Source organism: Dendropsophus ebraccatus, chromosome 1, assembly GCF_027789765.1.
Source record: "Dendropsophus ebraccatus isolate aDenEbr1 chromosome 1, aDenEbr1.pat, whole genome shotgun sequence".
In the NCBI taxonomy this organism is placed as follows: Eukaryota; Metazoa; Chordata; class Amphibia; order Anura; family Hylidae; genus Dendropsophus; species Dendropsophus ebraccatus.
Window position 1 is genome coordinate 167,647,326 of NC_091454.1, and position 14,094 is coordinate 167,661,419.

General features: G+C 41.3%; 1 protein-coding gene across 1 annotated transcript in view; it reads right to left on the reverse strand.

Annotated features, from left to right (window-relative positions):
* Positions 1–1,415: 1,415 nt before the first annotated feature.
* The window catches only part of STRC (stereocilin), a 39,932-nt gene continuing 27,253 nt past the window's right edge, over positions 1,416–14,094 (reverse strand). The window contains exons 14-26 of the mRNA XM_069958646.1: positions 13,801–13,944; positions 12,539–12,597; positions 12,260–12,383; positions 9,516–9,715; positions 8,252–8,342; positions 7,313–7,487; positions 6,178–6,347; positions 4,600–4,752; positions 4,264–4,406; positions 3,131–3,279; positions 2,559–2,656; positions 1,903–2,050; positions 1,416–1,551 (exon numbers count right to left, since the gene is read on the reverse strand). Coding sequence (XP_069814747.1) covers positions 1,475–1,551; positions 1,903–2,050; positions 2,559–2,656; positions 3,131–3,279; positions 4,264–4,406; positions 4,600–4,752; positions 6,178–6,347; positions 7,313–7,487; positions 8,252–8,342; positions 9,516–9,715; positions 12,260–12,383; positions 12,539–12,597; positions 13,801–13,944 — 1,731 coding nt within the window. The 3' untranslated portion in view covers positions 1,416–1,474. The remainder of the gene's footprint in view (positions 1,552–1,902; positions 2,051–2,558; positions 2,657–3,130; positions 3,280–4,263; positions 4,407–4,599; positions 4,753–6,177; positions 6,348–7,312; positions 7,488–8,251; positions 8,343–9,515; positions 9,716–12,259; positions 12,384–12,538; positions 12,598–13,800; positions 13,945–14,094) is intronic.

A 14,094-nucleotide genomic window follows, 5' to 3' on the forward strand; every position in this document is an offset into this window, starting at 1 on the left:
TGAAACCGTTTGCATGAGCTTGTGAGTTTATGATTAGGAAATTTATGATGAAACATGGGAAGAATTTTATTTCAATCTATATTGTATCAATAGTCTGCACATTTTTTGATGTGATTTATTTGTATAGCTGATGTAGCTGATGTATAAATTGCAGTTTAGACATAAACTCAGTGTAAGCTGCATAAAAGCTGGAGTATCCTCCCCAAAAAATTACATTACTTCCCATGCAATGTTTTTAAGCTTCAAAATGTATTATAGCTGTGAACTATTTTCTTATTTCTGCTATTTACCTTTAGGAACCATAGATAGTCTGTCTACTACAATTTGAAAAAAAGAGTATGTGCTATACTCAATCCTGAAAGAGTTATGTACAATGTCTGTTCTAAATACCTCCCAAAATGCAATTCATCAGAATATACACAAGCATTTAGAATGGCCTAAAAACTGTCATTCCCCCCCCCCCCCCCCAAAAAAAAAAAAAAACACCAAAATTGTCACATTGCTTTTATTTTTTTGGGCTCAAAAATGCTGCGTCCAGATGTTTTCTGAAAGTCAATAGGGAAATATGAAATGCCATACATTGGTCTTTTTCCACTCTTTGGCAGTTTTGCTAAATCACAGCAGGTGATGCATTTAGTGGGGTTTTTTTTAGTAATGGTAATGGAGTTTTTCCTCCAATAGACTTCTATTGGGGGGGGGGGGGGGTTCAGGTAAAAACATTGGGGGAGATTTATCAAACTGGTGTAAAGTAGAATGGTCTAGTTGCCCTAGCAACCAATCAGATTCCACCTCACATTTTCCAAAGAGTCTGAAAGGAAAATGGAATCTGATTTTGATAAATCTCCCCCATATGTCTATATTCATGTTTATAGTCATACTAGTGTTTTTTCTGTGTCCCCCCCCCCCCCCCCCCCCCCAAGTCTTCAATAGAAATCCTCATCACACAATAAGGATTTAGAAATAGGCGATTAGAAAAGTTAAATCTCACATACAAAGAGCTGAATTTAGAAAGATCCTCCATTGGTGCCAGCAATTGTTAGTTGTGACAGTTGTGAATCCTGGTACCTGCACAGTGCCTATCCTTCTCTCTGCCCCATAAACATACCTGTTTAACTTGGCAGAAAAGCATTATGTAAAAGCCCTTGTCTATTTCACACAGCCATTATTTGATACTCAAAACCATGGCTGCTGTTTGAGTATCAAATAACGTCCGTTGTTTAACATTCTATGATAGTGGTACATTAATTAGAAGTAGGTTCAACGTGGATGCTTTTCATATGGATCATCCAGTTTTTTATCTGTAGTAATGACACTGGTTTTATCGGACCCATTCCTTTGAGAATATACTGCAAACCAACAATTTTATAATTGCATCACCAGTAGAATTTTATTAAAAATCCATGTGGGACGTATAAGCAATGTTTTACAAAAACATTTCCTAAAGGGCCAACCAACTAGGCTGGTACACTGTAGCTCAGTGTAACAATAAAAGCAGCACCATGATATAAAGAACAGGATGCCAGGCAGAAAGTGACCCCACATTGTTCTCTCCTAAAAGGAAAGGAAACCAGGAGACAGATGTTAGTTTAAAGAATGTTCAAGAATGTAAAGTCTCACTAAGATGACACGTACAAAATGACTTTTTAGTCTTCATGAGAGGTTAGGATTTATTTTCATAAAAGAATAAACGGCTAAAGACTACGACCCACTTTAAAGGGGTCTTCCAACCCTAGAGAAAAAAGGAATATGCTGACAGGGTAAGAAAAACATACTTAGACCCGGAGCCAGCACACTAAGTGGCAGCACAGCACACTACATGAAGAAGTGAAAGTCTGATCTGTTTATTATAAAATTTTCTGAATTGATCTTTTTTTAAAAGGAGAACCCTACTTTATAACTTACCTCGCAGATCCTGATGAATGTCCCCGTCATACTGTGCACTAGAGATGGCCTGCCGTTGTTGATTGCTCAGATACTCATACTGTTCTGAAGTGACTGCTATGGCCTGGTCGCTGGTGAAGCAGGAGAGCTGAGCTGGACTGAACACAACCTGGCATAAAGAATATCCAGTCATTCTGAATGTATTACCATTGCTTATAGAGAAGTACACTGGCATGCACCAAAGTAAGTGTAATCCTTAATGGGCACAAATTTGTCTTGAGTAGGAAGTTTGGCCAAAAAACATGCTGATAAGTTTTTATAATGGTCAAAGGCCAAAAGAATTCTGTTTTGACCTCCATTGACGATGAGTTTTTATGGCTACATTTTGCCTACGTGCATTCCCTGACATATACACAGAGGGGTGATTTTTCAAAGGGTGTAAAAGTTAAACTGGTGCAAACTGCCCACAGCAACCAATCACATCTTCTCTTTCATTTTACCTGAAAACTGAGTTGTGATTGGTTGTTGTGTTTGCACCAGTCAAAATTTTACACCCTTTGATAAATTTGGGCCAGAATGTTCACAAATAGTGATGTTAACAGAGCTTTTCTGCTTTTATTCTGGGGTGACCTAAATGGGATAGTAAAATAGACACACTAATCATGTAATGTACTTACTGCAAACTTGGGTGCCGAAATAAGACATATTGCATCAGGTGTTAATCCTTGAATCTGATCTCTTATCAAAGATGACAGGACAATGTCTGGGAGTCCAGCTAATAGGTTTCCACATGAAAGAAATAAAAAAAAGACAATTTAGTGAAGTAGATAGAAATGAATGAGCCTTATAACAAAGATAACACGGGCTGTCTATTATGATAGCTGGCATTACTACCCAGAAAACAGGGTCTATTGGTTTAGTTTCCCTTCGATTCCCATTTGGGTCTGTTTCCTCCTCCTTGTAGTCCATCTGAGTAGGGGGGTCCTGTAGCAAAGAAGAAGGGAGACCCATACTGGGTGTTCCAACTTCAACACCTCCTGTGGCCCCTTAGAAGCTGCCTGCTCTGTCTTTGCAGACAGAATAATACACAGAATTTTAGCGTACAATAAGACTGACACTATATGAGGCTACACTACTCCCCAAAGAATTGTCTCATGACTCCTTTTTGCACCCAAAGTGGCAAAAAGCTAATTTGTTCCATTATATAATGCAGTAAATACACTAGATAGAAGGACTGTACGTTACTCACCTGCAAGAGTTCCAATCTCCGTGAAGATCTCAGGACCCCATCTGCTAACTAATCCAAATGCTGAATTGTAGGTTAAGAGTTCGGCTAAAGTCTCCATCTGAGCCTCAGTGCACTTAAGTTTTAGGGTGCCCACAAATACAGCTGCCTGGCTGCAGAAAAAATATGTAAAATATTGCTTTACAAAGTACATCGTTTTAGTTAGAGCATCTGCAAAATGGCAGGTGCTATGAATGCTTACAATATATAGTGAATATAGTGAATAGTACCTTCCAAAGTGGTGCAAGGATGGACAACTAGTGAACCAGCATGGTCATAGATCAGTGGAAAAGGGTGGCTGGTCTGATTAACCCCATTTTCTTTTACAGTGTGTGGATAGCTAGGTGTGTATGTGATGCTTACCTTAAAGAGTCACTATCATGAAAAATAACTTTTGATAAGTCATCAAGCATGTAAAAAGTTATTAATTGTGCTGAGACCTGCTGCAATCAGAAGATATTGTCCCGGAGAGAGCCCACAGCAGCAGCACCATCCACTCCCCATCTGTATCTTCTGATCATCTTATTCTGACAATGTAAGTCTATGAGGCAATATTGTCAGAATTATCAAGTGGCCAGCGAGTGGATGGCATGACCGATGCGCTCTCCCAGGCTATATCTCATTATCACAAAGGGGAGACCAGCTGCAATCAATAAGATTTGACATGCTTGATGACATGTCAAAAGTCATTTTTAATGTCAGTGACTCTTCAAGAAGGGATTACACCAGGTGCATTGTGGGGAAAAAATAAGCTGGTGGATGCAGTCTGTTGGGTCCTGGCATTAATATGCATGTTACTTTGATACATACCATCTAACATGGATGGTGATAAAGTACAACTTAACTGCAAAAGTATTTTTTATTGGCAGTGGACTCTTTCAGCATTTAAATTTACTTGAAAAAAATTGTTCAGCAATGGTCTGAGAAACGTGACCAAGGGTTCAATGTGTTGGCCTCCAAACTCCTCAGATTTCCTTTGGTTTTAATGTTATGGCTGATGGGTGATAACATATGAAGTCTCAACAAACTTCCAGGTTATTGCACATCCATAGTGACTGTACATACATAAGTTCATGAAAACAATCCCACTAACCAACCTGAACTCTTGTGGATTTATTTTTTTCAACTCCTCTACTCCAAGGCCACAGAGTAGATGTCCAAGAGCCGTCAGCTCCATGAGATCCAGGTCTGATGAGCTTTTCTTCATCTGACGTAGAACACTAAACACCAATGTTTTCATCTGTAAAAAAGCAGGAAATGTTTATCGAGAACATAAACATTCATTCCACTTCCTTATGAAGAGATTGTCACCATGAATCAATGACTATTTGCAAACACATATTTAATGATAGTGACAATAATATAATAATAGGAAAACCTGGAAACCAAATTATAATTATTAGTTTACTATAAACCAGCCTTAGTTGTCAGACCTGTTTCCAAGTCCAGTTTTCCATCCCAAGAGAAGAGACAACTCCCCAGTCTGATATATTGATTTCATTAAGGTCTTTCTCAGTCATGTATGTAACAAGGTGACCAAGCTGAAGAATCTGTGCCGGACTCATCATCTTAACTGGACCAAACACCTATAACACAAATGGCAATGAGTGACCTGAGACTGGAGCCTATGTCATAAACAAGTAGTTTATAAGCAACAACACTCCTTTTTACACATATTACTCCGGCCGCACTTTCCATTGTCTGCAATGATGAATTGGGATGCGGTACCTGGCTGGTACTGCAGTACCGGCCAGGATGAAGTTCACTGACACTGGTTGTTCTGTGACATGGCCGGGTCACAGAATGTCTGTTGTCTCACGTAATGTGAACCTGGCCTAAGATAAAGGTCTTTCTTTTTATAGGAGTAATACTTTTTGAACACTAGTTAGAATAGATTTCCCAAAAACAATCTCAATGTCTGTGTTGACCTTCCATGAAGGGGGAGGGGGGTAAAGGAATCGTATGAGCATCTGATCCTAAGGTTCTGACCATTATATGAGAGAGGTGTTTGGTGGTTGTCTATTGCACTTTGGCCACAGAAATAACATGGTCATTTGACTGACAAGAACAGGTATGCTGATGGAGAAGTTAGGGTAAATGGATGTAATTCGGCAACCAGTTCTTTAATGTCTGTGATAAATGGTTAACATACAATATGTCCTATTTATTTATACACAGAGGCTTTCTGTGTATACAGTATTAGTTCGATAGCCCCTTCCTGTTATATTATATTACGAGGTCATTCCTCTTTAATAATTATGGAGTCAGAAACTTTGCCTGTGTGCCTGCTCCATCCTCTGTGCCACTTCTGACCATTCCGCTGAATCTAGGAATGTCAGGGCACATTGTGTGGCCCATCAGCACAGAGCGGGCAACCAATCAGGAAGCAAGAACATCAGGCCAATTAGGTCCAACACTGGTGTTTCATGCCTTTTTAGACTCTGTATTTAATCAGGACACCTGCTGGCAACAGATGCCGATGATCGGCCTCACTAGCATGTATGCTGTTAAGTATCCAGCTTCCTGGTATCCTCATTTCCAGCCTGTATTTGACCTTGCTTTTGCCCGATGATTAGGACCCCATGTTCTCCCCCTCCTGTGCAATCCTCCCAGTGTAGAAACCATCACACAGTTGGGGGCCACCATTTAGGGTGGATCATCCAAGTATATAGGGATAGTGGCAACGGGTCAGAGCAGGGCTACACTTATCCCTACCCAACGTGACATATGGCCCCCTGACATGCCCAGAAAAAGCAACTAATGTCATATGGCAGATCAAAGCCCTGTGGTTGCAAGTGCAGTCCCTGTGAATCCATGTTAATTGCATAATTATATTTATTAGACAAAAGAATAGTTTACCTACAGATATTTAATTAGAGATTGGTGGTAATTTGTTATTATACAGTGTGTGTGTGTGTGTGTCTGTGGGGGGGGGGGGGGGGGGGAGAAAAAAATTTAGAATGGGTCTTCTTTAAACATAGGATCTGGTCTTACATCCAAGAGCGTCTTACCTGCTTTGCTTTTGCTAGAGCAACTTTTGCCTGATCAACTGAAAAACTCGAATCTTGTGTGATAATCCCCAAACAGCCTTCAAATTCTGACAAAGGCATGCCGCTAATCTGAGCAGGGCTCCAAGCCGAAGGGAAGGTTACCCTCATGTCCACACATTTGGGAACAGGCTCTAGAATTGATGCAATATGAATATAAATATTATTAGACAATGTTCTTTCTACCAGTCATTACAATCAAATTCATTTCAAATACTCTGTATTCATCCTACTCTTGTACTCACATTAATAAGAATTATAAGCCTTAATAGCAGAATTTTGGTTTTGCTTCTTGGTTTCTTGAATCACTTGCTTGGCAGCTAGCAAGTCTGTTTTTTTTTCTGTTATTTGGCCATTATTATCGCATCAATGGGAGTCAAACTCTTGGTGTCCCAATAATCAGCTGGTTGAAGAGGCTGCGGTGCTCCAGCATTAAGTAATGGCTTGTTGGAACTGAAACTTACCATGGTTCAGTGTCATTTAAGTAAATAGGGCTGAACCACAAGTAGTACCACACACAGCAAGTACAAACTGTATCTGGTAATACAGAAGTTACACCGAGTGCTGCACTCTTCTCAGTCAGTTAAAGGTAGAGGATTCCATGAGTTGAACCGAACTGATCTCACTAAAGGTGCGTTTACACGTAACGTATCGAATTCGAACGATAATCGTACGTGTAAACGCAGCGAACGATCAAACGACGAACGAGAAATCGTTCATTTTGATCTTTCAACATGTTCTCAAATCGTCGTTCACAAAAAATTCACAGATCGTTCCGTATAAACAGTCGTTCGCCGATTTAACCAATGTGTGAGACAGGCTTAAGCGATCGCAAAACGATCACATAGTGAATTTTCCATACGATATATCGTACCGTCGAAACGCTGATCGTTATGAAAAAAAAATCGTTACTCCGACATCGTTAATCGTACGATCGGGCCAATTATCGTTTCGTGTAAACGCACCTTCAGCCATCAATATTAAAGTTATGGAAAATGCACTTTAAAAAAAGGACTCATGGAATCAGTTTATAAACTGGCATCTGTGATCTAATTTACTACTAGTGGTCATAAGGAAAATCAATCCAAAATCACTTCACCTCGAATGCCTCTAAAACCACGTTTAGTAAGAGAAGAGGCCAAGGACATCTTGTTTCTCCTTATCCGCTCCTGAACAAGAGGGCTTTGTGATGTACAGATCTTCCCAATCTCACTGTCTTCCCATTCTCTTTGACTCTCCAGGAGCCATTCCAAAGCATCTCGCCCCAACACATCCTATTGAGACATCAAAAAACTATGTTCAAAAAGAAATCCACAAAATTAATAACAGCTGCATTTAAGTATGAAAAAGTTATTGTCCTAAAAACAACTTTTAAACTTGCAGCCCGTGCCAAACGGGAGTATCTGTGCCCTAACTTTGCACCACCCCTCCGTCCCTCCTCCACCACCCTCCTCATCATTAGGAATGCCACTGGAACATTTTCAACATGCTGAACACTCCTCAGGTGCCTTAACGATCCAGCCTATGTGCCATGCTGACACAGGTGGGGAATAGGAGACAATCTGCCTGGAGCATTCCTAATGATGGAGAGGGTGGGGAGGAGGGACGGAGGGGTGGTGCAAAGTTAGGGCACAGACACTCCCGTTTCGCTCGGGCTGAAAGTTTAAAAGTTGTATCCCCTGCCGAACGGACCACAGGACAGATCTTGGATTAAAAGCAGCTATCCGAAGGTATAAGTGGTTTTGGGGGGTCAGATTGTGGGTACAGAGTCGCTTTGAAGTGTTCCTGTGCATCATGGTAACCCCTATCACCACCAACAGATGATGGTTCTAGATGGCCCAGCTATCTAGACTGATGGGTGAATCAGCAGCAGGTCAGGCCGATCAAAGTCTAAGGTGTAAGAGGACTCTTAGATTTCTATGAAATGCTGTGAGTTGGGCAACATGAAACTAATGATAGGCTTTCTTTTATCTAAAATATAAGTTAAATGCATGGAAAAACACACAGATGTTGTCATAACACAGTTTTAGGCTATTACCTTGGGTACAAAATGAATGTTTTCTGGTGTCAAATAGAAGATCAATCTTCCCAGTTGTTGTATATGGGTATGTGTCCAATGAGTTGGATGCCTGAAAATCAGTAAGAAACATTACTATATAGTAGACGCATGTATCATGTGTAACCATCACAGAATATTAGATAAACAGTACTAAGAAACATAGGAAATTTTATATCATGTAATATAAAATGAGTATCTTAAGAAGAGCTGCACCCTCCCAAATATATTCGCTTGTGGTGGTTGATGCCTTGCATAGAGAAGGGTGGGAGGAAAGGGCACGAGAGCCTCGTTGACCACAGCTGAATTAAAATACGATTTTTATGAATAATATATTTTATTACAACCTGCACAATGGTACCAGCAGCTTTGAGTGAACTTTTATGTCATACCTGTAAAACGTGTTGATATCTTTATCTCTGCAAAACAACTATTTTATTTGCCACTATAAAATGTCACAGAGGTGTATACTATTGTCCACTGTGCCCTAGGATTACAGCGTCTGTTTCCCCTGTATCCCTGCCTATCCCTTCCCCTCAGTATAATGACCTATATGCATGGCTGTGCCTATAGGCCTTATTATACGGCACAATTTTCCAGGGGAAGCAAGCACCGACCTGTCAGTTAAGCCCTCACTTCCCCCTTGTTCCCGGTTTGCTGCCTGTGCTATTACATTCACAGACAATGGGTGGGGAGGAGCGGGAGGGACCGCCCAAAGGATCCTTAGGTCATTCAGGTGGCCCATTGAAGTCAGCAGCAGTCTGCTCCCCACTCCTGTTGCTCAAGGCAACGTGCAGCAGACTGTCACAGCAAAAATTAGGATTTTTCAACATCTTGAAAGATCACGATCTGCCAACATTGTGCATGTCGCCTGATTGTGACTTTTCAATATGTCCTATTACACTAAACCATTATTGGCTTGAATGGTTGGTAATCAGCCAAGTAAGGCCAATAATCATTTAGTGTAATAGGGCCTTAAGTCATAGAGCCCTGCCCAAATCTTGTGTTGGTGCCATGATATGCACTAGCAGTGCAGGTGAGTCTATGAACTGCGGCTGGAGGCATTTGGAAAAGAGAAGGTTACCAAAGAGAGAGAATAAGTAAAAACTTTAATAAAGTATTATGGAGTAAATGTTGAATAGAAAGTACAAGGATAACAAAACGCATTCAAAGGTGTCCAGGGTCTGTCAATGCGGTGGCTTTTTGGTACCAAACCCCCTTAAGAATAGATGGAAATTGTACATACCCAAACAGATCATCTTCAGTTAATATGTGTCCGAGCTGTGCACTGAATTCCTCAGACAGACAGTAGGACTTCAGCTCCTCCAAGTGGAATAGTAAATGTTTCCTATTGATGCGGGAAATGTCCTCTTCTCCGATAAATCCAACCAAAGGTCCCAAGAGATCCAGGTCTTGTGCAGTTATTTCTCCATATATAGGGATACGCTAGAAGCAATGCAATTTATTCAGTTTCAACCAAACTACACAATTCTCCCATTATTTTATTTCTGCTTTATGGTCTTCTATTCAAACATAAAGCTGTCCTTGATAAATTTTGTGATCCTTTGTTCTACATTATAACAACATAAACTCTGATGGATATGCAGTTTTTATACACCTAAAGGACCTATCTCTTACCAAGATATGAAGAGCTCTCTGAGCTAGAATAGACTTCTTATGAGAGGGAAGTTCCATGAAGCTTTTCGGATACTTATGAGCATGTTCTAGGAATAGCTTTACCGATTCATTAGAAAGTCTATCAATTAGTTTCACTCTAGAAAAACAATAGAATAATTATTTTTTGTAGTGTTGGAAATCATAGGCTCACAATTACACTAGAAAATACAATTACAGTATGGGATTTCAAAATGTGATTTCAGTTACTTCTGCATTAAAGTAATATGTGTTAAATATGACCTCCTTCCAACCTGTAACCGAAGCGGACCCCCCTGCTGCAGCAGCACTTTTAGGCTTGGGATCAGGTAACACTGGGAAGTGTTCCTGGTGATACACAGACTCTTACAGTAGTCAGATGTATTCAGGTACAGCTGATCTTTACCAACAGCTCATATACTTTCTTGGTGTATAATATATACATTGTAGTCTTGTGTAGGAGCTTCTGCCTTGCTGGAAACCTTGATTGTAGTGATGCCTGCACTCTTCCTTCAGCAACATGGATCTGCACGGCTTTTTTAAAGCGAATGTACCAGCATGTACCACAATGCACATCAACAGACCGCTGCCGGCACAGGGATGCCAGTGCCGCGGTCCTTTTTCTGAAGTGCAGCCCACCTCCTGCGCACGGTGTTGGTCTGTTCCCGGTCACCAGCCTGTAGCACTGCAGGTGGGCCCGCCTGCCCCCATGTGATGACACCCCTCTCCTCTTTGATGCGGCTCTATTGATTGTAATGGAGCTGCGTCACAGAGGGGTGGGTGGGCCCGCCTCCAGTGCTTCAGGTCGGTAACCGGGAATAGCCCAGCGCTGTGTGCTGGAACTGGGATGCGGTTCAAAAAAAGGGCCGCGGCACTGGCATCCCCACACCAGCTCCAGTCTATTGATATAAAAATCTTAAAGTGATGTACCTGCTCCTGTATATTCGCTTTAATCATCGAAGACTTTGCAGAAGTACTGTGTACACTGACGCCATAGAATGGTAGCATCCCCAAGTTAGTACAGTGGTACCTTGGTTTAAGAGTAACTTGGTTTAAGAGCATCTTGCAAGAAGAGCTCACAGTTTTTCAAAATTTGAATTTGGTTTAAGAGCATTGCCTTGGTTTAAGAGCTCCTTGTACTGGGTGGGAGCAGGAGTGGGGGAGGGGCATGGTCTGCATAGAGGGGTCTACAGCACTGTACTCTGACCCAGGAAGTCTCCCTCACCTTCCAAATCATAGCAGATCCACTTCAGGCTGGGGCTTGCATCAAGGGACAGGACTGTGGAGGTAATCTCTTCATAGCTGTAACCCCTCTCTCCCTGGACAGAGAGTGCTGCTATACAGTGCTCACACCTGCCCTGCTCATTCCTTCATGTTCCCTGCAGTCTCTCTCAGCCCTTATATTTCCCATCCTCTCTCATTAGTGGACAGTAACTTATAATATAACATATTTAGCAGTTTCTAAATGTTTGTTTCATTTGTTTAACATGTTATTCAGAATAAAAAAATCATTATTTTTGGGGTGTGGAACCAATTGTACGTATTTCAATGATTTCTTATAGGAAAATTTGCTTTGGTTCAAGAGTGATTTGGATTACAAGCGTGGCCCCGGAACGAATGCTCGCAATTCAAGGCACCACTGTACTGTGAAGACTAATGGCCCTATTCCACGGAACGATTATCGTTCGTTTTCGGACGATATCGACCGCTACGGACGATAATCGTTCCGTGGAATAGAGTGCAACGATCAGCCGACATCGTTCATGTCGGCTGATCGTTGCAGTCGCTTGTTTTTCAACATGTTGAAAAACAAGCGACTGATATAGCAGCGATCTGCTGCCGTCGCTCCGTTGAATAGGAGCATCGGCAGCAGACGCTGCTATATCCTATGGGCTGCCCGGACGATCAGCGATCCTCCGAGCAGCCCCCCCGCAGCTCCCCGCCGCCCCTCCCGCACTCACCCGCTCGCTGCAGCCGCGTTGAATAGCGGCGGCAGCGAGCGGCGAACGAGGAGCAAACGAGCGCTAATAGTGCTCGTTTGCTCCTCTAAAACGACCCGTGGAATAGGGCCATAAGCCTAGGTTACAGCCACACCCCACAGCCTCCTTTACATCTAAGTGTCTGCTTCTGGTATTTGCTAGTGCTGATGTTATGGACTTACGGGAGATCAGTGATAAATTCAGGACCCATCCAGCCCGTGTCTTCCCAGGAAAGCTCAGGGCGCTTTTGAATTTCCTCCAAGATGCACTTCCTCTATGAAGGATAAAGAGAAAAATCTTAATGAAAGAAATCTGAAAATTTAGCTGTAATTTTTTGTAGTCAAATTTTATTTCTTACAAGACTTTTTCGCAGACCACTAGGGATGCCTTGGAGATACTTAACCACATCTCTGATTTCCGACAGAGTGTTTAGTTGCTGCAGATTGTCGCACTGGATCCCATTGGCCAGCGTTCCAAGGCTGCTATTAGCAGGAAAAAGATATTGCAAGTATTATTACAAGGCTAGTATCTGGTTAGTTAAGATGCATGTTACACATCAGGGCAAGGCAACACTTAATTCTCCATGAAACATTCAGTACTCCTGGAGGTTATCTTATCACATTACATACAGACTTACAGGATTGTATTCTTGGTCAGATTTGCACCAGCCTGAATCTTCCTCCAAAGGAACTGAGTCTGAGCCAAAAGATAAAAGTACAATGATACAATACACATATTCACTGTCATTAACTAGGAAAAGGCTACAGTGAAAATATCATTCTATTCCTTATCATTAAGTGCACAATTGTGGGTGTATATAGCATACATTTTACCATTGTATACAATTGTCACTTTTGGGACCTATATCATCACAGTAGTAAAAGACCTTTGAGATGTTCAGTAAGCTCTTCTATAATAAAACCTGAAGAAACATGAACACCTTGTATCCATTCCTTTTAGCTTTTCTGTAATGCTAGTGACACAGGGTACTAGATTTCATGTGATAGGATGTTGAAGCAGGGATTTTTTCAGATTGCTATTTTGGAGTCGGGAAGGAATTGAGGGAATTGGCATCATGAGGGTTTTTGCCTTTCTCTGGATCAACACAGTTGGGTTCTAGGTTGAACTCTTGTCTTTTTTTAACCTTCCTATGTAACAGGTTACCATCCACAGTCCAATGGCAGGAGCCAGTGACAGATAAAGAATGGGGTTGATTATGTCAATGAATGTCCAATGTTCACCATGAACATTGTTTGCGGCTGTTATTACCAATAGACAGCCGTCTTTTGGCACTAAAATGATGGCCGTCCAGAAAGATGGACGCCATTTTCCAGTTGTGGGAACATAATCTATAACATGTTGATGAGATATCCCTTTATGGGAAATTGATATTGCTTCTTGAACGTGGATTAGGAATATTGAGATGTACAGTAGATGAATTACCTCTTTCTACAAGAGTTTTTGGGTATTGGTTTATTAAAAGGGTACTTCGGAGGAAGTTGTAAAGACTTGTAAATCACTTCTATTAAAAAAATCTCCAGTCTTCTGGTACTTATCAGCTGCTGTATCTCCTGCAGGAAGTGGTGGATTCTTTCCAGTGTGACACAGTGCTCTCTGCTGCCACCTCTGTCAATGTCAGGAACAGTTCGGAGCAGGAGAGGTTTTCTATGGGGATCTGCGTATGCTCTGTACAGTTCCTGACACAGACAGAGTTGGCAGAGGTGGGAGCACCGTGTCAGACTTGAAAGAAAATATTGCATCCTGCAGAACATACAGCAGCTGATAAGTACTGGAAGACTTGAGATTTTGTAACAGATTTAATTTACAAATCTGTATAACTTTATTTCACCACTTGAAGGGCTCTCATCTAACAAATGAATACAATTGTACGAAGGTTACCTGCTGTGGCATCCAGGCAACTTCTCCATACAGGCTCATGTTCCGAAGTAATATTTGTGTGTCCAAATGTAACAGTTTCAATGGTGCAAAGGGAAGAAGGCAGGAGAACTGCTCAGGCCACAGTTCAACATCTTGGATATGTTTCTACATAAATAAGAATAAAAGAACATTCCTACATAACTGAGTAGACATAACCAGTTCTGATATCCCAAGCCTGTGCTGTAATCCTCAGGATAATATTTTGTCAAGATTATTTGTGTTATGTTATAAATGTAGTAAAAACAGAATGTAGAG